The sequence below is a fragment of the Pygocentrus nattereri genome, chromosome 25 (assembly GCF_015220715.1).
Source record: "Pygocentrus nattereri isolate fPygNat1 chromosome 25, fPygNat1.pri, whole genome shotgun sequence".
NCBI classification, from domain to species: Eukaryota; Metazoa; Chordata; class Actinopteri; order Characiformes; family Serrasalmidae; genus Pygocentrus; species Pygocentrus nattereri.
In genome coordinates, this window is record NC_051235.1 from 20316701 (window position 1) to 20339403 (window position 22703).

At 37.2% G+C, this 22703-nt stretch overlaps 1 protein-coding gene across 1 annotated transcript in view; it reads right to left on the bottom strand.

Annotated features, from left to right (window-relative positions):
* Positions 1-404: 404 nt before the first annotated feature.
* ano5b (anoctamin 5b) overlaps positions 405-22703 on the bottom strand; it is a 42006-nt gene continuing 19707 nt past the window's right edge. Inside the window, exons 4-21 of the mRNA XM_017703528.2 lie at positions 19097-19204; positions 16462-16530; positions 15034-15318; positions 13979-14098; positions 13754-13869; positions 13008-13142; positions 12666-12771; positions 10797-10857; positions 10059-10210; positions 9029-9103; positions 8615-8843; positions 8269-8441; positions 6511-6608; positions 4579-4709; positions 3397-3602; positions 2681-2874; positions 2177-2282; positions 405-635 (exon numbers count right to left, since the gene is read on the bottom strand). Of these exons, the coding sequence (XP_017559017.1) occupies positions 405-635; positions 2177-2282; positions 2681-2874; positions 3397-3602; positions 4579-4709; positions 6511-6608; positions 8269-8441; positions 8615-8843; positions 9029-9103; positions 10059-10210; positions 10797-10857; positions 12666-12771; positions 13008-13142; positions 13754-13869; positions 13979-14098; positions 15034-15318; positions 16462-16530; positions 19097-19204 (2595 nt within the window). The remainder of the gene's footprint in view (positions 636-2176; positions 2283-2680; positions 2875-3396; positions 3603-4578; positions 4710-6510; positions 6609-8268; positions 8442-8614; positions 8844-9028; positions 9104-10058; positions 10211-10796; positions 10858-12665; positions 12772-13007; positions 13143-13753; positions 13870-13978; positions 14099-15033; positions 15319-16461; positions 16531-19096; positions 19205-22703) is intronic.

Here is a 22703-nt window from a genome sequence, read left to right on the forward strand (position 1 = left end):
TCTTTAAAGGTCACATGATCATACTTTCTTTTTGCACGCTGTTGTTTTATATGGCAAAATATCGCACAATTCAGTTCATTCAGCATTCTGAAGGATTTGCTGTCCAAATGATGGCATTTGCCAAAAACCATGCCTGCCACAAAAGTCAGCAAGATCATTGCATGCTTAGGGTAGACAAGTCAGATAAGTGCACTGTGGATGAAAGTTAAGAACAGAAACCATGAGAACCGCAGGATCCTGTGTTGTTCTCAGAGATGTTCCAGAGTTAAGCAGGGTTCCAAGAGAGGCCAGACTAGGTCTTTGCTTATTCATGCAGTACAATGTGGTTCGCTATCTATAACTTCTTGATCTGCTTTTCAACCCAAGCAAGGGTGGACTGGGCGGGCCTGCAGCCCCAGCGCTCATTAGATACATTCAGACAGGACTTCATGCTTGTTTGGGCTGGAAGGAAGCAGCGAGGTCGTCTCTGCGGTCACGCAGAAGCTCTGGCTCAGTTGCAGCTTCAGCTTCTCTACCTCATAGGTGTGCAGGTATTCCTGCACCAAATAGCGTTCACGCTTTATCCGGGCCTTCACTTCTGATGGCACGTCTGGGATCAGCCATGCCACGAAGAACTTCACCACGAACACTACATGCTGGGAGGACCAAAACAATCAATGTAGTACTTTAGAATTAGCACATAAGCCTCATTTATGTGTCATTAACTACAAGTTAATCTACCCTGAAAAACAGGTTTATTAAAAAAAAAAAAACTGTATATATTGTATATATATTGTGTGAATTATTTTACTGTTTTCTCAGTTTGTTCAAACCTGTTTTAGTTTTGGTTAAATTCTAAATTTGCACTTATATACGTTATATGTGTGATTAACAATTAGGAATGCACTGAAATTACAGCTAGTGAAACATTTTGCCCCAAAATGGTCAAACGTGACACAGGTTTTTCTTTCGAAAGAGTAAAAAAGGCAAACAATTTGCCCATAAAACATAAAATATTCATTAGGACTACCACAAAGTGTCAAAAATCTAAGACTTTCCAAATAATTTTAATGGTAATGGGAAAAAAAACAATTAACAACATGTTCTTTTTCCCTTGCTGGTCAGTACATGTGGTTGAAAACAAGGGGGGAGGCATGCAGTATGGAACTATTTTATGGTTTCTGTGAGAGCCATCAGAAAAGCAATTTATCATCTCTGCTCATACTGAATATCAAGATGAGGTAAATTACTCAAGAACTTTTCCATTGTAGGTTTGATACAAAATGCAACATGTAACTAAAAAAATAATGGAGTTCATTCCCTTGAATGACCAACCATTCTTTGCTGTTGAACACTGTGGCCAACATGTTTCAGTATTATACTTCTACATCATTTTAGTAAAATAATTTTAAACTGTTCTTAATAAATATCAGCTCAGTTTCATCTTATTTAAAGCAGATTTAATCAATAATATAAAGTGTATTTTTTATTATCTTATAGTTTGTTTTTCTATTTTTATTCAAAAGCAAAAATAAAAGGACAGAAAAAAAACAAACAAGCTAACAAAAAATCTCTTTCAGTTTTAGGTTTCTTGTCTTTGGCCAGGTACGTCTTCAATTACAATTTTGGTTTCCTCCAGGAATTATCATTTCGGTGCATCACTAATAACAATGTGTCCTCCTGCTTACCAATAAAACAATCTTGATGTAGAATTTTTAAATCAGATTTTTGTTTTTTCAGAGGTGGTGGATTTAAAAATGTCATAACTTGGTTACTGATTGAGATGTTTTCATCATCAAACAATATCTGTTATGAAGGTGTAATTGAAAATATTGAAAATACAATATATGCCTTGCAATTTGATAACACTGTTCAAATTAGTTCAAAGTTTAGGAATTTCAAAATTTGAATAAAGAAAAATTAAGTTGTTGCATACCAGTGTGATTGGAGGTGGAGGCCTGGAGCTGGGAATGCAACATTAAATATGCTAGTGGATTAAATGTATTGCAACCTCTGGTGTTCAACCAATGTAACTGCATTAGATGATATATTTAATAGAATGCAGCTGATATCGTCCCTCTCCACAATACACATTACACACACTGCATTAGGTGTATTGTGTCATGATGTACCGTTACACCTATATTAACAGATTCAGAAAAGTTTGAACACACTGAATCAAACTTATTGTCCTTACCTCCATGATGATGATGAAGGCCATCTTCGCTGCAAGAATATGCCAGAACTGCATGGTGTGTGTGTATTGCCTCTCATGGCCTGGAGGGTAGCGGTAGTCTCGATATCTTAAACAGTTCATATGAAATTCAAATGTGATTGCTATCATGTTATTGCGATCACACACAGTGATATACAAGTTTAAATATCTCCTGTTACTTGACATGCTTTGTTGATCTTTTAAAAACAAGGTAACACCCACTATAGGAAAACAAAATTGGCAAAATATGGCATATTTCTGCAAAGTTTAGGGTATGACCCATAACTTTTGCACAGGCCACATTTTATGCTTTATTTTCTTTCCAATTTTTTAAAAAAAGGCAATTGTGCAGAAGTGTATTCTCTGTACAGGATGTGTACTTATTTTCACTTAGAAAAGAAAAAAAACTTGACCCAAACCCAAACCTTTCATAAGGTTATAGTAACTATCACACATGTACACACATACACAAGTACACACACCTACCTGCATGTTGTGATGTTGGTCCACGCAGGATGCTCCTCAATGTCTGCTCTGTTTTGTATATGTAGCTCATTGATTTCATACACTGAGAGGCTGTTGTTAATGTAGCCTTCCATGGTAGCCTTTTCACCAGGGTGGTAAGCATATAGATAGACCAGGCGAGGGATCATATCAGAGGTGAATGCCATGATGAAGGCCTGCAAGCAAAGACACAGGGCAACAACACTGGATGTTACCATAGAGCAAAGTTGGACATGCTTTTCAGAGCACTGGCAAAAATCTCATGATTGCTGATCAATATTAAAACTTCTCTAAAACTGTCCCAAAGCCTGACCCCTAAATTTCAACTTGCAAAAATAATACTATGAATTTAGATTTTTTTCCAATGCAACTTAACAAAGATCCTTCTAAAGTTTAATTATTTAAAATCCTAAAAATTCCTAAAAAAAGGAATTTTAGTCAACATTCTTCATATCTTGACCAACCTTACCATGGTTTGTACAAAAATAAATGTATTTGTTTATGGAGCATGGTCAATCACAATTAAACAATTCATATTAAATGATCAATTAACTTTAAAATAAAAAAAATAGATACATCATTATATCAGAGATATCACTATAAACATAAGTTTTCTTCAACCTTCTATGATGTAATGACAGGATATTATCTCAAAGACTGCTGTATTGCTTTACAAACCCTTGGGCTTTGCTACTCACATTTGTGACGACGGACAAGATAGCCACCACATTCAGGATGTCTTTCCAAGCCCCGATGTTGCGTGCCTTGGCTGCCACAGGCCGACGGAATTGTGTGGTGAACTTCCACGCGTCCACCCTGACCTCCAGTATGTTGTTAAAGAGAGCAAGGAGTGGAGCCAGAGGGAATGAGGCCACAAACAGGGTGATGAAGCCAAACTGGATCACTGTTTAAAAAATAGCAGAGAGGTCTGATGAAGGCTTAGCATTCTTAGGCACATCCTCTACCCTAAGGGCTATACCCTTATGAGGCCTACCCTATGAGGAGCTATAAAACAGAGCAGGCCTAAAGCATAAACTCACTGTTTCCTATTTGCATTGTGTTAATACTAAGGACGGGAATGGTAACCATTTTTGCTGTTCAAGTATCCTCATGTTAAAGAGAATACTATTTTAATAAAGATGTGTACAAAAAAAAAAGATGTACACAGCTTGTGATATACTGTATCACCGGCTGACTTAACAAGAGTCACACAACTTACACTGTACAAACGTGTCATGTTTAATATATTTCCATGTCTAGCAGTGTGTAAATGTTGCCATTTTGCTTAAGCTGAGATGCTGTTTGTAAACTCACTTTCTTTGCATACTTAGTAGAGCTGGGCAGTATTGTCTAAACTGCTATACCTTGATACTGGCACATTGTCATATTGCTGTTCAGTTTTTAGCAATACATTTGATAAATAACTGTATTGTACATCTACAATACAGTGACCATAAAACAGCAGCCACCCTGTTGCCTTTACCCATTTCATCAGGTTACTGTTCACAATACTGTGTAAGGTTCACATTGGTGACATTTTAAAAGAAGAAGAAAAAAAAACAGACAGAAAACAAACAAAATGTTTAAAAGACATATCGCATCATACTATGTGATACTGTGATATATTTGGAAAATAGCATGACACTATATCAACAGCACCCATCTCTAATGCTCAGTTTGAAAAGTATTTAAAATGTGACAAGACTATGAAGAATTCATTTCATCTTTTTACTCACAAGTAAACAAACAGTAATATGAGTTTGGATATTTGTAGAGTTGAACACCTACGCTAATCTCTAGTATTTGAATATACATGTTTGCCTCAGCTGTACAACACCTTTAAATTATTACTAAGTGTATCACAGAGTGGTGAAACATACCCATCTCCAAGTACTCATAGAAGAGACCAAACTGGCTGAAGTTTTGCAAGTCATGGTCCTGCTCCCATCGGCTGTACCGGCCCTCTGGATGGCTCCGTCCTTTCCTGCTGATCCACCAGTTCCTCAGTAATCTACCATCACAGAGACAGACCAAGAAAGAATAATATAATAATATAATAATAATGATTTTTGATGTGGGCAATATTACATAATTTTATCATTATTACGATAAAATAATATGCTTTTGTGACAACATGGAGGATATCATTAGTAATTATTAGTAATTAATGAACACTGACCAAGTGCATGTTTCATTAAAAAGTAAGCATAATTAGGCCTGCTGGACTGGATTTAGTGCAGTACAGTATGTGACATGTTCAAAAATCATTACACCCAGAGTTTTTGATGGTAGTTTTTAAATGTGGCACTACTGGTGTATTGTGTTGGTGTGTCCAAATATGGTGACACATGTTGTGTGTTATGAAAATGTTTTTAAAGATTGTGATATGTTTTTGCCATATCATTCACCAATACCTTGTGATTGTTTCTATAGTTTTTATGAGTCATATGTAATTTCTGTGTTTTCTTACATCTCAAAATGTGCCTAGTTGTCAGTGTCACTGACCCAAAACTTGCGGTTATAATTAAGGCTGACAATATTTATTCTTATTTTAATAAATTACATTACAATACAAGAATTGATTCCAAAATCTGTTTAACTAAACTAGTTTTTAAAATTATTTTTAAATGTAGTACTACTTGGTCAGTTCCAACTTATCTAATGTCAGATATAAATATTGTAACAAACTGTTAAAACTTCTAGAATTATTGTGATTACATTTTTGACATATTGCCCAGCTCTACTTATGATAGCTAAAAACTTATTAACTGAATATTCCATCTTTTTTCAACCTAATCTCCAAACGTCATCCTGTATCATACAATTTATTGCCAAAAATGGTCATTTTTGATGCATTTCTTGGCACTTAGAAAAGAACGGAAAACCGGCTGACTTGAAACTTACAACAGAACACAAAGTGCAATTGCAAAATTCAATGAATAGCATTTGAAATTCATGACTGTATAAGAAGAATTAACAATACCAGTGTTAGGATGAGAGAGATATGAGAGAATATTTTACCAGTGCTGTTCTTATAACGTTTCATCCTACTTTTGAACATTTGAGCAACTAGAGTAAAAAAATGAGTTAATTTTGCTTACCATTTTTTTGTTTTTTTAAAATTCATGAAAAAAGAACAAAAGTGTTTTGGAGAACACTTTTGTGAAATTATGACTAAATAAATAACCAGTGTTCTGCAAGAGGATGTGCAATGTATTTGTTTCTTACACTGGCAATGTTTAAAGCTAATGGTGAACAAAAAAATGTATCCTGTACAAACTGGTCTGTATATTACTATAATCACATCCTCCATAGGTACTTATTAGTAGGACTACCAGGTAAATTATTTATTAAGTAGATGTACCTAATAAACTGGTCAATCAGTGTAGCATCACCCTACTTTGCCATTAGTAGGTTGCAGTGGAAGTGACTGACAAGACAGAAATAGTGCCACTATTGTAATTATCATGTGACATTAGAAAACATTTATCTGTCCTCGGTGTTACCTTACTTTTGATGGTCAGGTCAGTATATTTTTCAATAAAATATGTTCATAAATGCTACTATACTTTCATTTGTGCCATGTACTTTTCAGGATGCTAGCACCAATTTACTGAGTAAACTTTTTTTATGTGAGATTAGTTGTGTCTACACTGTGCATGCACACAGTTTTACACATGCCAATTTATGCTTAATCATCTCAAACATTACGGTACAGTACGCCATTACTGACGGTACGCCACAGATGCAGCAGACAGACATTATATTCAACGCTAGACTATTCTTTTAAAAGCTGTTGATAAGGCACTCACGGTAGCAGGGCCTCCTGGATGTTGCCCACCAGTTGCTTCCCTGCCATAACAATCACCAGCTGAGTGGTAAGCTCTATCAGGCAGCCCCCTGGAGCGCACTACAAAAAATCACATACTCAGGTTAATGCTTTATCACACACTGGCACCTCTAAGAGGAAATTCAAACTGGGATGATTCTTGGCAGAAGCATTATGTTTAAACAAAACTACAGACCAAATCTTTAGAGACCTGCTCATTTCTGACTGACCCTGTGAACCCTGGCTATCTGCAAGCTGATTTGGAATATTTTGATTCCCTACACTAAGAGGAATGAACACTCTCTATTAAGTGATTACATTTGACATTTAATCTGATATGGCTTACACAACATCACTCATCATAAATGCTTTCCTTTCATGTAGACTCCTCTTTCATTTAATCCAGTGCTGGTTTGCATGTAGGACAGTCAGCAGTCTGCACGAGTGCTTGGCCAAGAGAGTTTTTGTAAGATGTTTGTCCATTTGATATATTTTACAGTCTAATGCTAGTGTCTGGAATATATTATGATTATAGAAATGCACATCAGTTAATGCCAAATACAATGTAATTTCATGTACAGTATCTAAAATGTCTCAATTGTCATTTTCATTGTATCAGCAGCTGTATTTTGTAGTAACACTGACCCTTAACAGTAGTTTTAAGTACTCTATTTAAACCAACTTCAGTGTAAATGTCAGGAAAAACATCTTCACTCTAAACTGCATAACATCATTTGTGGTAAAAAATAATATTCTGAAGTTCACAGAATGCTAAAGTCATACAACATATCTGCTTCCTTGCTCCGAGTTTTGAAGCAAATTAAGCAATCTTCGAATTAAGTATTTTAAATGTGATAACATTTCCTTTGTTCTTAAGATGTTTGATGATATTAATTGTAATTTCAATTATATACATAAATAAATTTGGCAATATTTTAAATGTTGCAAAATTGCAAACATGGACCTAAATTGTGATCAAGGGGTCCAACTCAAGTTTGGTGGAGTCCCCTGTCCCAGGGGACTCCACCCCTGGGACAGGGGACTCCATTTTAACTATTAACTATTTTTTTAACTATTTTTTTTATTTTAACTATTTTTAACTATTTTAACTATTTTAACTATTTAACTATTTTAACTATTTTTTTAACTATTCCCCACCTCAACACACCTGATTCAACTCATCAGGTAATTTTCCAGTTATTTATGAGTGAATCTGGTGTTTTGGGGAAGAGAATACATGAGACTGCAGGGTTTTGTGTATGCTTCCCCAATATACATACAGCATATAAAATCATATTACAACTTTTGTTACTAACTTTTGTTATACATATATTAATTTAAATTCATATTTATCAATATGGCATATATATACACACAAACTTACTAATAACAGATTACAGACCAATAATTAGACATTTTTATAAGAATCTCTTAAACCTATTGGTACAATTTTGAAAAAGAAAATCCTCCAAAATCTACCCCAAAAGGAAAATAATTTAAAACATTATTCATTACATCATTTCTATAGTCAGTGGCTTCATAAAAGCAGTTTAAAAGGGAAGAAAAACACCAAATCAATCAACAAATCAATGCTTGGTTTTCTGAGGGCTAAAGATAAAGAAGAAGAGCATCCAAAAAATAAAAAAATAATAAAAACAACCTAAAAAGTGGCATTTCTCCACAACAAATAGCGTTTCCACCTCAAGATAATAGTGGCAAAGCAATGAAGAAATAATCTCACCTCCTCATTTCTCAGTTGACTCCCAAACATGTACGTGTAGTTGCCTGGGTAACCCACAAACTTGCCTTTAAAGAAGGCAACATAGAAGCAGGAGGAGTAGTAGTTCACAAACTGAAACATGAACATTTTCGTGGTCAACTTGTTCTCATACTCCAAATGGGTTTTAGGAATCTCTGTGGGACAAATCAGACATATAATATTAGCAGATGTCTGACACTAATAACCTAAAATAATAGTAAAAACGGAAGTTGCCTGTATATTAAGCTAACTGATAATGAAACATAACCAGTATGACAGGAGCCATGGTACACAATGTAAAACATGAAAATACTGTCGCTGTCCATACCCATGTCTGTGATCCAGATAGCCACATACTCATAGAGGAAGTTGAGAATAAGGATGATGACAAAGTTGATGCAGGATGCAGTGACAGAGGTGGCCAGCTGTGGGTTGATTAGAGACCCCACCAACTGGATCTTGTTAGTTGGGCTGTCCTTCATGAGGCTGGCGAAAGCTGCATACACTGCTAACCTGTACGCTATCACTCCCATGACACAGGCCACGATCAGACACGTCTTAAGAACAAAGAGAAGCAAGACAGCAGTTAGAACAATGGCTTTTTTAGGACATCTGTTTTTTTATGACCATTTTTGTGGCAGCTGGGGTACATGTAGATTTAATGTACATTTAATCTTTACTGAGGAACAAGACATTATAGATTCTCATTCATTTAGGTTTTTCCAAGGGGTCAGTAACTTACCCAAAATAGCACTATAGCTCCAGACACACAGAAGCGTGCACACTTGCTGGTGAAGGGCAAATATGGCTCCAATTCCTGCCAATCAGAGTTTGTGTGTTATTAAGAAAACTATCATACAGACACTGGCTATTCTTTATGCACTCAATACTGAAAACCGTTAAAGGGGAGTTCCACCGATTTTTCAAGTATGCGTAAATAAATTTTTAAGATAACGAGAAGAAGCTCATTCACTCCATGCTAGAGAAATCAAAACTGTTTGCAATGGTACCAATAGGAATTAGATGTTTGAAATGCTTCCTTGCAGAAAGTTTTTAAACCAATTAGTTATGAATATACTGAATGAAGCCTGAATCACTGTTCTAGTTTTGAGGTAAGGCTACAGCCTAAAATGGTTATATGGATTTATTTTAATCTGTTCATGTGGGAAACTCCCCACGACCCTGACGGAGAAGTGGCTTAGAAAATGGATGGATGGATGTTGGAAACTACATGCAGGGTGTTGTGATACAAAATAACACCCAAAGACAACTTTTTTTAATTTACCCCTATTTTAACATCATCATTACATATGCACTTTGAGAATACATGTCAGGAATCAATGGTCACTTTGGAAAGTAAATAAAAGGGCTACTTTTGCTTTGTACATATCACCACCACTGGTTCCTGAAAATGACTTTGTTTTCATCTTAAAGATTCAACTAAATTTTTGAAAAATTAAGTCATTCATTTCAATTTGCTATATTACTTAAATAATTATGTGATTACACCTTTTCTTCATGCAACATATCACCTCTTCTGCACAGGAACATGAAAACAGCATTGAAAAAGTTTTAAACCAGTGTTTTGTTTGTTGCTTCAGTGAGCTATGACCAAGAAATAATGAATACTGAAATTTGTTATTATCACGAGCAACAACTTCTAAGGGTTCGTAAAGTTTTCAAAAGCAAAACCCAAGCTACTGATGCAAAACATTCTTACAATCAGCAAATACAAATAAGTGCTTTTGTAACTTAAAACACTACTGCCGCACCTGTGTGATGCGGTTGCGACGCTTGGTGGTGCATTTCAACTCAAACTCAGGTCTGATCTGAAGCTGCTGCTGCTCCTCTTCAAAATCCACCAGATCCCACTCATACTCCAGCCTGGCCTGCCTTCGCTTCCAGAATTCAAGAAACAGTGTCACTGCAAGACAGAAAGACAAAGACAGAAATGTAAGCAAGAGAGAGAGAGAGAGAGAGAGAGAGAGAGAGAGAGAGAGAGAGAGAGAGAGAGAAAAATCAAGTGACAGTGCAATTAGTGGAATTACAACCAATGACATAACTCAGCTGCACTATGAAGTACAACTAGAGAGCATCTCAAATATCCAAAACTAACAATAACAAACCAAATTTATTATAATTGCTGTTGAACTTGAGGCCTACCCAGGCCTGCTTGTGCAATGGCTGTTTTTATTACTGGGAGAATGGGTACTCTAAACCATCTAATTAAGATTCTCATCATGCATTGCTTTAAAAATGACAATGACCTGTTAAGCACGCTGTGCTTTAAAATGAAGCAATTACTCAAATTCACTTAGTTGTCCTATGAGAACAAAATAATCTGACAAACATTTATCAAATTAGGTCTGTTTGATCCAACTCATTCAGATCCTGTTCTCCTGAGACCACAGGTTATCAAACAAGTCTGACATTTACAGTCTGTTGTAATGCTTGTTCACCATTAGGTGGAAGTCTTGAGCTAATTTTTGGTGTCATGAAGACAAACTCACCCCAGATTCCCATAAAAATGGCGAAAAACACAGTTCCTTCATTGTCAAACAGATGGGCTTGCTGGAGAAGTAAAAGAGAGAACATGTAAACACAAGGAAATGATACCAAACAATGAAAGAGATAAGCTGATCAGGCCATGTTGAATTAAATCACAGTTCAAATAGGCAAGACTGAATGTCATTGTCAATTAAAACAAGTCTGGTCCCTGTGACTGGGATTAATGATGTGTGCTAGCTTTGTGCCTGCAGCAGTAACTGATGTTTTATTTGACCTGCCGCCTAATGTAGCAGGAAGCATTTTCTGCATGACTTCTAGAGAAGGATGACAATATGCAGATACAGCAAATATGCTAAATACAGCATTGCATCCACAAGGGGAGCACACATATGTTCCCAGTGTCCTATGCTCAGCTCTTTATATGATGCATTATATCTGAATAAGATACATTAAGGATTCATCATGGGTTCAACAAAAGTCATACACAGAACAAGGAGATTGTTTCAATAGGAATGCACTCCACAGCTATCCAAGCCTCAATGAGCTGATTAGCTAATAAAGCAAACTTTGTCATTTATATTTGAGAATGTCTGGTTTAAGAGTGTCTGTCCGTCTGCCCTGCGATGGACTGGCGACCTGTCCAGGGTGTATCCTGCCTTTCGCCCGATGACAGCTGGGATAGGCTCCAGCACCCCCCATGACCCTGAGGGAGAAGCAGCTTAGTGTGTGTGTGTGTGTGTGTGGTTTAAGTGTGATGCAATGCTCTTCTTTTTTGTTGCTAATTGCGTAGCTTTTAGCAGGTCAGTAGAATAAAGTTACAGTTTGAATGGTATCACGGTATATGAATGGACACCTCAAAGGAGAAATAGTAAGGACAATTTCACAAAGGCATGCAAGACCAGTACTGAAATGGAGGGTAGATGTTCAAACAGAGAATGTGCTCAAATATTTCACTGCTACCATGAATGCCGTCTTTGGTAATGTTTTGCAATGTTGCAATAAAGTTAAAATATAATTCTAACTAAAACATTTAAATAGTGCATATCACTAAATATCACTTTTTCTTGCTCATTAAAATGTTCAGAAAAATGTTTAAACAAGGGGATTTATTTGAAAAAAGCATGTGTATGAACACAGATTTTATTTAAGGAAATTACTCTTATTTTCATGTTTAGGAAATATTGAGGCAACATAAAGCTAAACATAAAGCTATTTTCCATGATAATTTCAATGAGGGAACATATGGGACCCTGGGAATATAGGGCTGCTTAATGACAAAGCCAGAACACAGGGCCGGGGGAACACAGGGCTGTTTCCTAAAAAAGTTATTGTGAAAACAGAGAGCCTGGGAAATTTAAGGTCATGAGAACAAATTAATGACCCCCCCCCCCCCTCCCCCGAACAATCTAACACACTACCCAGAGCTAAAATGCTAACCCTAAAACTATACATCAACTTATGTGGTAGCCACAAAAATGATGTTAGCGTCAATCTAATACGCTAGCCCACAACCTAATACGGTAGCCCCAAGCTAGTTTGCTTACCATGAGCCATTTACCGTTAACCATGAACGTTACTTTAATTTGCTCTAAATTAACTTTGCACAAATTTGAATAATGGCCTAGAAGTAATGCATAATTTTGGAAATGTGTCTTTATTTTACTTGTTATAACTTTATTTTTTTTAACAAACTCTAAATGTTGTTTATTACTAGGTTTAATAAAAAAGTCTTATTTTAATGTGGTCTCAGACTTTTGGACCTCAATATATATATAAAATATATAGGCCAGTTTCCAAAGCATGGACCACTGACTAGGCATTGGCTGGAGCACTGACTAGGCATTGACAGGACTGTAAATGAGCTGACTCACCCAGGATGAAAGACATGTTGAGTTGAGCTTCCAGTATGTGCACTTCTTATCACACAGAGGACACATCACGATTTTCCCACCAATATTTGGGTTACAGATCTCCTTGCTGAACAACACGTGGGGGTTGACAGAGAAGAAAGGCAGATATCACATCACATTTGGAAAACTCATTTTTAAAACTGAAACAGCATCTTATTTAACCATGCAAAACAACACTGATCTTAGGCCATTCTAAACACAGGACACAAGGCAATCAATGTGATTCACTGAATGAAGGTGAATTTTGGTGGCACCTTTTTTTAACCCATGAGGCATATGAAAAGTAAATAGGATTATGCTGACCTAGTGATGTTATCATCATAGCTGAGCAAGCCATAGACAAAGCAGATGACGCCCATCACAGCAGCAAAGAACAGCATCTCTGTGTAGAAGCCCAGCCAAGCAAAATAGATGCCGATCTTCTCACCATAGTACTTCCTGTTTAAGGCATAACAGGAAATGTCACTTTCTCAACACTTGATGCACTGCGGCTATAGTGACATCTTACCAGTATGATTTGTTCATATCATGTTTTGTGCATATGGCTATATACGAAAGGTAGACAAACAAATAGAAACTAAATATTATAACAGATCATTTAGTTATAAGGTTTTGTGCTTCTAGCATTAGGTTACATCAGTCAACTGCCTGGGACACAATTAGTTTCCCAAATGGCAGCCCTGCTGTAATTTCGCATAGTTTTTGCTGAGAATGAGTCACATGGGTGCTGATTCAATTCTGTGGCCATTTTTAAGGGTATAGTTTTGTGGCATTCAGCAACTTTTCACGCTAACCGTCTAAATCAGTCAGTGACATTCAACTCATTTGCCTGCTGGCTTTTCTGGAACTCTGTTATTTGTTTCACATCAATTTGATTTTCATGTCAAATTATTTGACTCACAAGATTTGACCAGAAGCAGAACTTTCATCACCTATTTCACATTAAAGTTTGAAATATTTGTGCAATCTTACATGCATATACTGTAAGTAAACTGTAAACTGTATTAGATGAGAGTTTTAAAGATGAGACAGTTTAAAGATTTTCCCACCTGATAAGGTTGAGTGGTTGCTCCTTGTAGAAGCAGAGAAAGCGAGCCCAGTGCTTATAGAGGTGATATCTCTCACTCTCACACTGTGTCTCCTTCGCTTTCTTCCAATAGCGACACTGCAGAACAAGCCAGAATGATGAATATACAGTGAAAGATCTGATAAAAGAGAATGGAAAGAAAATGAAGGACACTCGAAAAAAGTGCATTTATAAAGGCATCTCTTACATCATGGAGAGGGTAGGCAGAAGTGTAGGTGCCATTGCTCAGCAGTCTCTTAATTCCCGTCTTGTCTTTCTCTTTACGATCCTCCTTATAGTACGGACAGCGTGTGAGGATGTAATATACCTGGAAGGGAGATACAAACCAAAAATTACACCAATATATCACCAGAAGGAGCACTTTCATCCAAAGCTATTTCACATTAAACCGTGAAATACTGGTGCGAACCTGGCTCAGCCCAGAAGTAGTTATGTCAAGCTCAGACCGAGTTTGCCATAAATGAGTTTCTCAGTTTTCCTTAAGAAGTTATGACCTATACTCAAACTTCACCTTTTCTCTTCACTTTAAACTTTCTCCCTACTTTTGTTACACGTTACTTTTTTGTACCTGAACTGCTTTATTGACAACAAGTTCTTTCTCTCCCTCTCCGCTCAAGTTCTCATGCTGCCCTTAATGAGAGCCAGTCGATGTTAATTTGAAATCGGCAGTACAGGCTCATGCTTGGAGCTTGGACACTGGGCTTATGCTGCCTCTCACAGCTCTTGTTTGGATCTGGTACAGCCTCTCTTTAACATATTTCAATATATTCATTACAAGAATTACATTCATTACATCAATCATTATAAGCCATCCAAGAGCAGTTAACAATTAAAAAGAAAAAACAAACAAAAAAAAAAAACAGCAGGAGTGCAGCGGGTCATTTAAATAGAATTTAAAATTACACAGTTCAAATTGGTACATCCATAATAATAATTGTTGCTACTTAAATTAGTACTCTTGCTAACATGGCACTGTCACTAGAAGGCACACGTTATCCAGGCTCTTGGTAGTTGTTTATTTTGGGTGGGGCTAGACAAAATTTTGCTGGGATCAGGACAGGTTAATGCTCAAAACTCAGTGCTGTGGTTCAGGGTTTTTGGCAGAACTTGGTGAGACTGTATTAGGCTCTAGTTAAAGCAGTAGCTTATATCAGGCTAGAAAAACAACCCAAATTCTGTATATCAAATTTGTTAGTAATTGTGTCAATGTGATGATATTCAGTAATGTACACTGGAACTTACAATCCTGTTACGGGTTGAGGGCGGAAAGAAGGTTTCCTTGTCTTTAATAAGGAAGAAGTCAGCCTTGCTCTTGTCGAAAGGTGCAGTGAAATAATCAGGGTCAGGCTTCATGATTTCTGGTGGCAGTCGGAAAGGCTTTGTGAGCCACTGCAGTGGGGCATCACGGCCTTTGGGAATGTCGCTGGGCTTGAATGGCACCTTGATCTTCAGCACATCTGCGTAGGTGGCCAGCACCTCCCAGGGAGCATGGATCTTCAGATAGTATGTCTTCCGGTCGTCCGACTCCTTCAGGGAAGAGATGCAGTGAACAAGGACAAGAAATGAAACTCCTTAATGACATGTCTGCATGATATGGACAAAATTCCAAATTGCTGGGAATTGTGATATACCTTATTTAAGCAATAGAACACAAGCGGAAGTGCATCATCACAAATACCATCATGGCTGTGATCATCTACAATGAACCAAATCACAGCCATGATGTTTTCATGATAACACGTGACCTCGAATGCTCTATTGCTTTTATACACCAATCCTGCAAAACAGATGAACAAGTGAAGCAAAGAAGCCCTGAATATTACATCAAATGGGCTTTAATAGTATAAAGGGGGTCATTTGACTTTATCTCCTCAATTTCTGAAATAACATTCAAAAATGTTCAGTGATCAAATGTTGTGCTCATTGATGTCATACATGTGCATGAGACGCCATCAGTTCTATTACTAGTCCTATAACTTGAGCTTAAAAGCACTCAAAATATAACAGCAGTGTTGAAATATGTGTTCAAAAATGCATTGTTAACATTTACACATTTACAAAGTGTGATGTGGCAAAAAGGTTCCTTAGAAACCCATTCATTTTGGACTCGGAAGCGCCCTCTATCATTTGACAAAACTAAAAGACATTACTACATCACTCTTTACTGTTACAACAAATAGTGTAGGTAGAATGCTTCATGACTAAACAGACTGTGACATTGAGATTAACTGTTGTACAATGTGTACATTTAAAAAGTGATATATTGCAACACTGGTTTATATAACTGAACAGGAATGGCCAATATGGTAAAAATGTAACAGCAAGATGCTTCCAAACATTTTCAGGACACCCAATGTACATCATGAAATGTAGTTTTTCTGACATTTGATTACACAGATAAGCCCCAGCAGTGCCATCTACACTCTCTTTGTACTGAAACATGTAAATGTTCAAATGTTGAAAAAAAAGTGATGTAATTTAACAAAATAATGATAAAATATTGTTTTGTCCACCACTACGATTAATGAAATAAACACATAGCAATTACTCGCAAACTACAGCAGTCTAACCTTCTATGCACTAAAGTGTAGAAACAAGTGAAGCATAATGGCATAGCAGGTTGACTGTTTGCTCACTGACCCTTAGGGCCATCTTATTTCATGTTCTCACCAATTTATCCTCAGTCTCCAGCATCAGACCAGAGTTCTCAAGGTTGGCCTCGAATGCTCTTCTTCGTTCCTGTACAAATACATACAGGAACATGAATCTTACATTGACATCAATCATATAGTCCTTAATGTTAATTCCAAACCTAATCAAAAACTACCTGAGCATGAAATCACTCCACTACCACATACTCCAGCTGTTGAAAGCCTCTGAAAAGGCTCACATGAGGAAATATGACTACACATAGCGTAAAATGTATAGAGGCCCCTGGAAATGAAGATCAGTAGTCTATTCCTGGAGCAGGGTAATGTAATAACACCACACAGCACACTGTTGACAAAGGCTGTTTCAAATTAAGATTAACCAGACAAGCTGGTTTGAAGCAGCCACATCCAGTGCACAGCCTATCACAAGATGAAACAGGTTAGCTACGGATTTCCAGTGCAGGACCTGGCCTGAACATGCCAGGCCACTAAACTGGAAGCACCTGTATATATTGTGCAAAGGAGATGCAATCTTTCAAAACAAGCCAGTATTCATATCTCAAAACAAGCATAGTGAAGTGACAAGGTGGGATTTACTGTCATGAAATTAATATTCTTTTCCCCCCACAAAGTCCACCCCACTAATCAGTGGTGAGCTTTCTAAAACCATCATAGCACTGTTGACTTCTGCTGGCAAGCGTTGGTTTCTTGAAGAAAACAGGAGTAGAGACTTTGTAGTGGAAAAATAAGTTTAACAAACATGCATCTTCCCAACCAAGCAAGTCTAACTAAGCTTACACGTTAATGGACTTAAAGTCAACCATGTAAACCACACCTTCTTGTTGTCCCTTTGTCTAAATGACCTAGAAACCCCTCTACTTGATGGGTGACTGCCTGTACCTTTGTAATTAAAATAGAGGTGTGGAGGTCCATCTCCCATCTAAGAGTTAGGATGTCTCTGAGATATCCCTTCAACAAATGGCAATGCTAGATTGGGGAGCTATAGATAACCAGATGTAAAATAGCCTAACCATTGCAGGTTGTTACATGACAATGGGACTGCTCTCCACAGCTCCCACACATTACCCAAGAGAGACATGCAAAGGTGATTAACACAGAAGGCAAGGAAAAAGAAAAAGGTTCAAGAAAAGTTACAAAGTTAATTAAGAGAAGTTACAAATTTAATAAAAGCAAATAAAGTAAAATAATATTTAACACTCCCCCCTCTTGACCATACAGAAGTGTGTCACAAAAGACATCTCAGAAGACCTAAGTTCAACAATTGTTGACTTGCATAAAACTGGAATAGTTTACAAAATAATCTCAAAAGTTTAGGTTTACATCAGTCTACCATTAGACAAATTGTATACACATTCAGATGAGCTAGTATTGTGTCTGCTCTCCTTCAGTAACAGCTAAAGGCTTAAAGAAATCACTAGAACTGGTCAATATCTCAGTTCATGAGTCTATTACATAACAGACTTTGAACAGGCATAGTGTGCATGGCAGGTTCTCCACAAAAGCATCGTTGCACACCTGAAGTCTGCTAAAGAGAACTTTGACGCTCTAAAACACTGCTGGGGGATTGTTCTGGGGATTGATGAAAATAAGGTTGAATTGTTTGGAAAGAACACACAGAACTAGTGTAAAAAGGACACTGCATACGAACATGAAAACATTATACCAGCGGTGAAGCATGGTGGAGCGTGATGATTTGGGGCTGATTTGCTGCCTCTGGGCCTGGACAGATTGCCATCATCAAGGTAAAAAAACTGGGAAAAAATTCACGTTTCTCAAGATATTTTACAGGATTATGTCAAGTTGGCTGTGCACTGGCTAAAGCTCAGCAAATCCTAGGTAACGCAGCAGGACAGTGAGCATAAACACAGACGAAAATCTATCACAGAATGGCTTAGAAAATAATATTAGTGAACATTTCTGTTAAACATTTTATTTGTGCTTTTTCCTCATGCAGAAAAACAAATAACTTAATGGCCATTTTGACTGAAAACAAAATAAATGAAGGGTGGTCACTGACACTACGGTACATAGTACATGAACTGCATGTTTAGACTTGTAGATCAGTTGCATACTTAACACACAGAATCCCGTCATATCTGTGCCTGACATCTGATAATGAATTCTGACCCGGAGAATCACTGTCAGACAATCTCAACAGAAAGCTTTCAAGAAATTGTTCCCAGATTCCCTGTGAAACTGGACTGTACCCACTGAAACTAGAGACTGACTTTGAGGTCAATCTAAGTAATCTCTGTTCTGCTGTTAGGGTGGTGTAATCTCCACTGTGCCTTGGCAAGTCACATGATGGCTGCTGACAGTTTCTCAACCCTGAGCACCACAAACCTCAGCTTATATCATCACTTTAACCCACAGACAGAGCCAAGATCATCTGACACAGCCTACATAGCAATGTGCATGCATGGTGAAACAACAATCATTCAGCATTCACATGTTATTCCAAACAGGTGTTGCAAACAAGACATTTTCTAACCAAAATGTCATATTTCATCAAAGGCATATCTATGTGCTAACACTATGGACTGAATCACTCAGTCACAATGCGAATAGGTCAGAATATTTTAAGTAGGATTATGTATTTGTGGTTGTGTAAGTTTGCTACATAAGGGACATACCGCTTTTTTGTCTCCATCCTTGTCGTCGACGTAGGACAGGACAAAATCAATGCGACGTACGCCATCCTGGAAGTACACAGAATCCTTACTCTGCTCCAGCTTATCAGTCTAAAGAGACACAGTAAGAGGAAAACAAAGTCAAAGGCGAACATATATATATAAACATACATACAGAAAAGAGATTCACCTGTTCAAAACAAAGAATATCATCATCTGGAGTTCTCAACCATGTAAGAGCATGTCTACTTCAATATTTCTACAGCAAAATCATTAAGGTAAAAGAAGCAGTGTCTTTACTTGACATAGACAAGATCACAAGATTATATAAGGGCATTTACACAATTAGCCCATTTCAGCATTTCATTTGTGAACACATCAAACAAATTAAGACCTATCTAAATGCCCCCAAAAACGAACTAAACTCAGACCACCTCTCAACCTAGTCTCAGTACATTAGCACTCATGTTTGTGGTTCATTTTGTGGTCCAACTGATTAGTGCATTGGGAAAAGAAGTCCATATTGCGTTATGTTTAAAGAACCCCAAGGCTTCCCGTAAAAATACAGCCACAGTCTTCCAGCGCTTAGCAGATATAAACAAACTACTCAGGAGAATGACTGCCCGTGGGTCTGTGTGATCTCACAAAGAGCCTGCTGTGCTGGCACATTAATGCAATAAGTCACGAGAGGCTGATTGGTTTTATTCTGGTTAAAGGATGATGCTAAGCACGCACACAATGAAACCCCCTACCTGAACTGAAACCTCACAGCCTCAAGTGGCTTATAGCCTATAAAAAATGGCAAAAATATAATATGATATGCAGTATAATAAACAATGTTCAATAAAAAATGTTCACATCAAACATTATTTCATAAACAATAGTAGTCATTCAAAAGGTCTGCATCATAGAACAAATCACACTCATTTTAAAAAAGTTTAATGTAGTATATAAAGATTATTGAAGTTTAAAATCATACCATTCACTCCTCAGTCCATACAGACCATATATGAAAACTAACATGTAAAAACAGCCCATTTTGAATTCATCGTTTCTGTGATGTCATGAGAACCAGCTCATTTGCATTTATTCAGTCTACAACAGTTTATCTCCACCCATTCACAATGATGGTCCAAGCAGTGCACTATATAGGGCAGCCTATCAGAACAGAGGTCATTTATCATATACATCTTCATAGATCAGTTTAAAAAACACAGTAACAAAAAGAGCCCGTTTAATTCTGACGGATAAAAAGAGGTCGGAAAACGGTCCTGTTAAAATTAATCACTACTTTTGGCACAGGAATGTGGACCTCAAAAGAAAAATGACATGAGAAAAATATATGATATGGGACCTTTAATGTTTTTATACAATAACAACAACAACAATAATTTAGCAGTAGTCAAGTGGGGAAGTGTGCAATAAACAACAAGAGGTTTGAGATCCTAGTGCTAAAGAGGACCAGAAAAAAACAGAGCTTGTTCCCTTTCAGGTTCACTTTAACAGAACTGAGTTTGCTTTATTTAAAAACTCTGTAACAGTACACAACACGTCTTCTGCTGTTCAACCATCAGCAGTTCAATATCTGTTTTTAGGGTGCTTGTGTTTCTTAAATATTTGAGGGGGGGGGGGGGTGACGACACATAGTATTGTAATATTACGTTAATATAGATTCAAACAGCAATCAATATTTTTAATTATTCATATTTTTAAGTGAATTAAGCCCATAAACAAACATTACTCATTACTGCCTTCTAAGGCTGTTAAAGCACCAGTCAGAAGTTACAACTTCTCTTGTTTTAGAAAGATCTACGATGTATCTCAGCGAACCAAACCCTTAACCCAATGGGATTATATGTTTGTTGCTGTGTAACGATTGTGAAAGCTAACAACTACTGCAACAGCCACTGTCCACATCACTCTTCTAGTGAAACCAGAAGCAAACAGTTAAATGATTCACTGCTCTGGCTGTTGAGTTGACATATTTCCTGTTGTTTGTTTCCTGTCACTACAATTTGATTTTGTTATAAAATACAGTTTTTGTTTCAATTTTACATGATGCTAAGAAACACATCAGGTGAAACCCCACTGTGCCATTCTAATCATCTTAATTTTACAAAGTTGATATTAAGATATTAATATCAAGGTATTTTTGGGAACTCTTTGTTTTGGATGTACTGAAAAAAAGTATTGAATAGAAACCATAGAAACCATATCATACTGAGCCAAATAATGAATGTTCGAACAGCAAGCAAAATAGATATGCTCCTACTAAGACATCTCTCAGTGGTGAAAGGCTGTGTGTGTGTGTGTGTGTGTGTGTGTGTGTGTGTGTGTGTGTGTGTGTGTGTGTGTGTGTGTGTGTTATCAGCTCCACTTACCATACAGGTGCATTATGTAGTTCTACAATTACAGACTGTAGTCCATCTGTTGCTCTGCAAACTTTATTAGTCCCCTTTTACACAGAGCAGATCTTATTTGTGTGCTGGATCATTCTCAGCACTGTAGTAATACTGATGTGGTGGTGGCGTGTTAGTCTGTGTTTCTCTGGGACGAGTGGATCAGACACAGCAGTGTCTACTCATTCTCCACCCTGTTAAGACACGACTACCTTGTGGTCCTCCCTGTACAAGATAAAACAGCTCATCTGGTGCTGCACAGTTTGTGTTGGTCATCCTTTAGTCCTTCATCAGCCGCCTCAAGACGCTGCCTACAGGATGATTTTGGCTGGATATATTGGTACATATCAATATTCTCGGTACAAAAGTGACACTGAGGTGCTTCAAAACTCTAGCAGTGCTGCTATGCCTTATCCACTCATACCAGTACAACACACAAACACACACATCAGTGTCACTTTAGTGCTGAGAATAATCCACCACCTAAATAATATATGCTTTGTGATGGTCCTGTGAAAGGGGTGCTATGCAGAGAAACAGATGGACTACAGTCTGTGATTGTATATATATATATATATATATATATATATATATACACACACACACACACACACACACACACACACACACACACACACTGTTTAACCTGTTTTGTTTAGCTTATTACCCGGCAGCACACTTGTATTAGCCTTAATTTTACCAGATACAGACACAGAAAAAAATGACTGAACAGGCACAGAATTTTTTTTTTCTGGTGTGTCCCTTCCAAACAAGGAAAAGAGGAGTAAAATATCTCATATCATCACCACGGCAACCGTGCTCAGAGCAGCTTTACTGGAGTGAAAGAGAGCTTTAGTGGAGCTTTAGAGTCAAGAGCCAAAGACACACTGAACTATGAGCACAAACAGAGCAGTTACCACCGCAAGGAGTAGCAAATATATGCAAACAGATAGTGAACGCACGTGCACACACAAATGAAGTCTAAACAAACTGTGCACACACAGTCACTGTGTCTCAAACATTAGCTAACCTTTAATCTTTATGCTGAAAACATGAATGAAATTAGGATTTTTGAACTTTTTTCTAATGTTATACATTCTCATAGAAGAGCAATGAGATGTCTGAACTCTATATCCCACCAGAGGGCAGAGTAAAGCCTGCATCTTAGGTTTCAGTCAGTTTCTTATCTGCTCAGTACAAAGAAGGAAGCA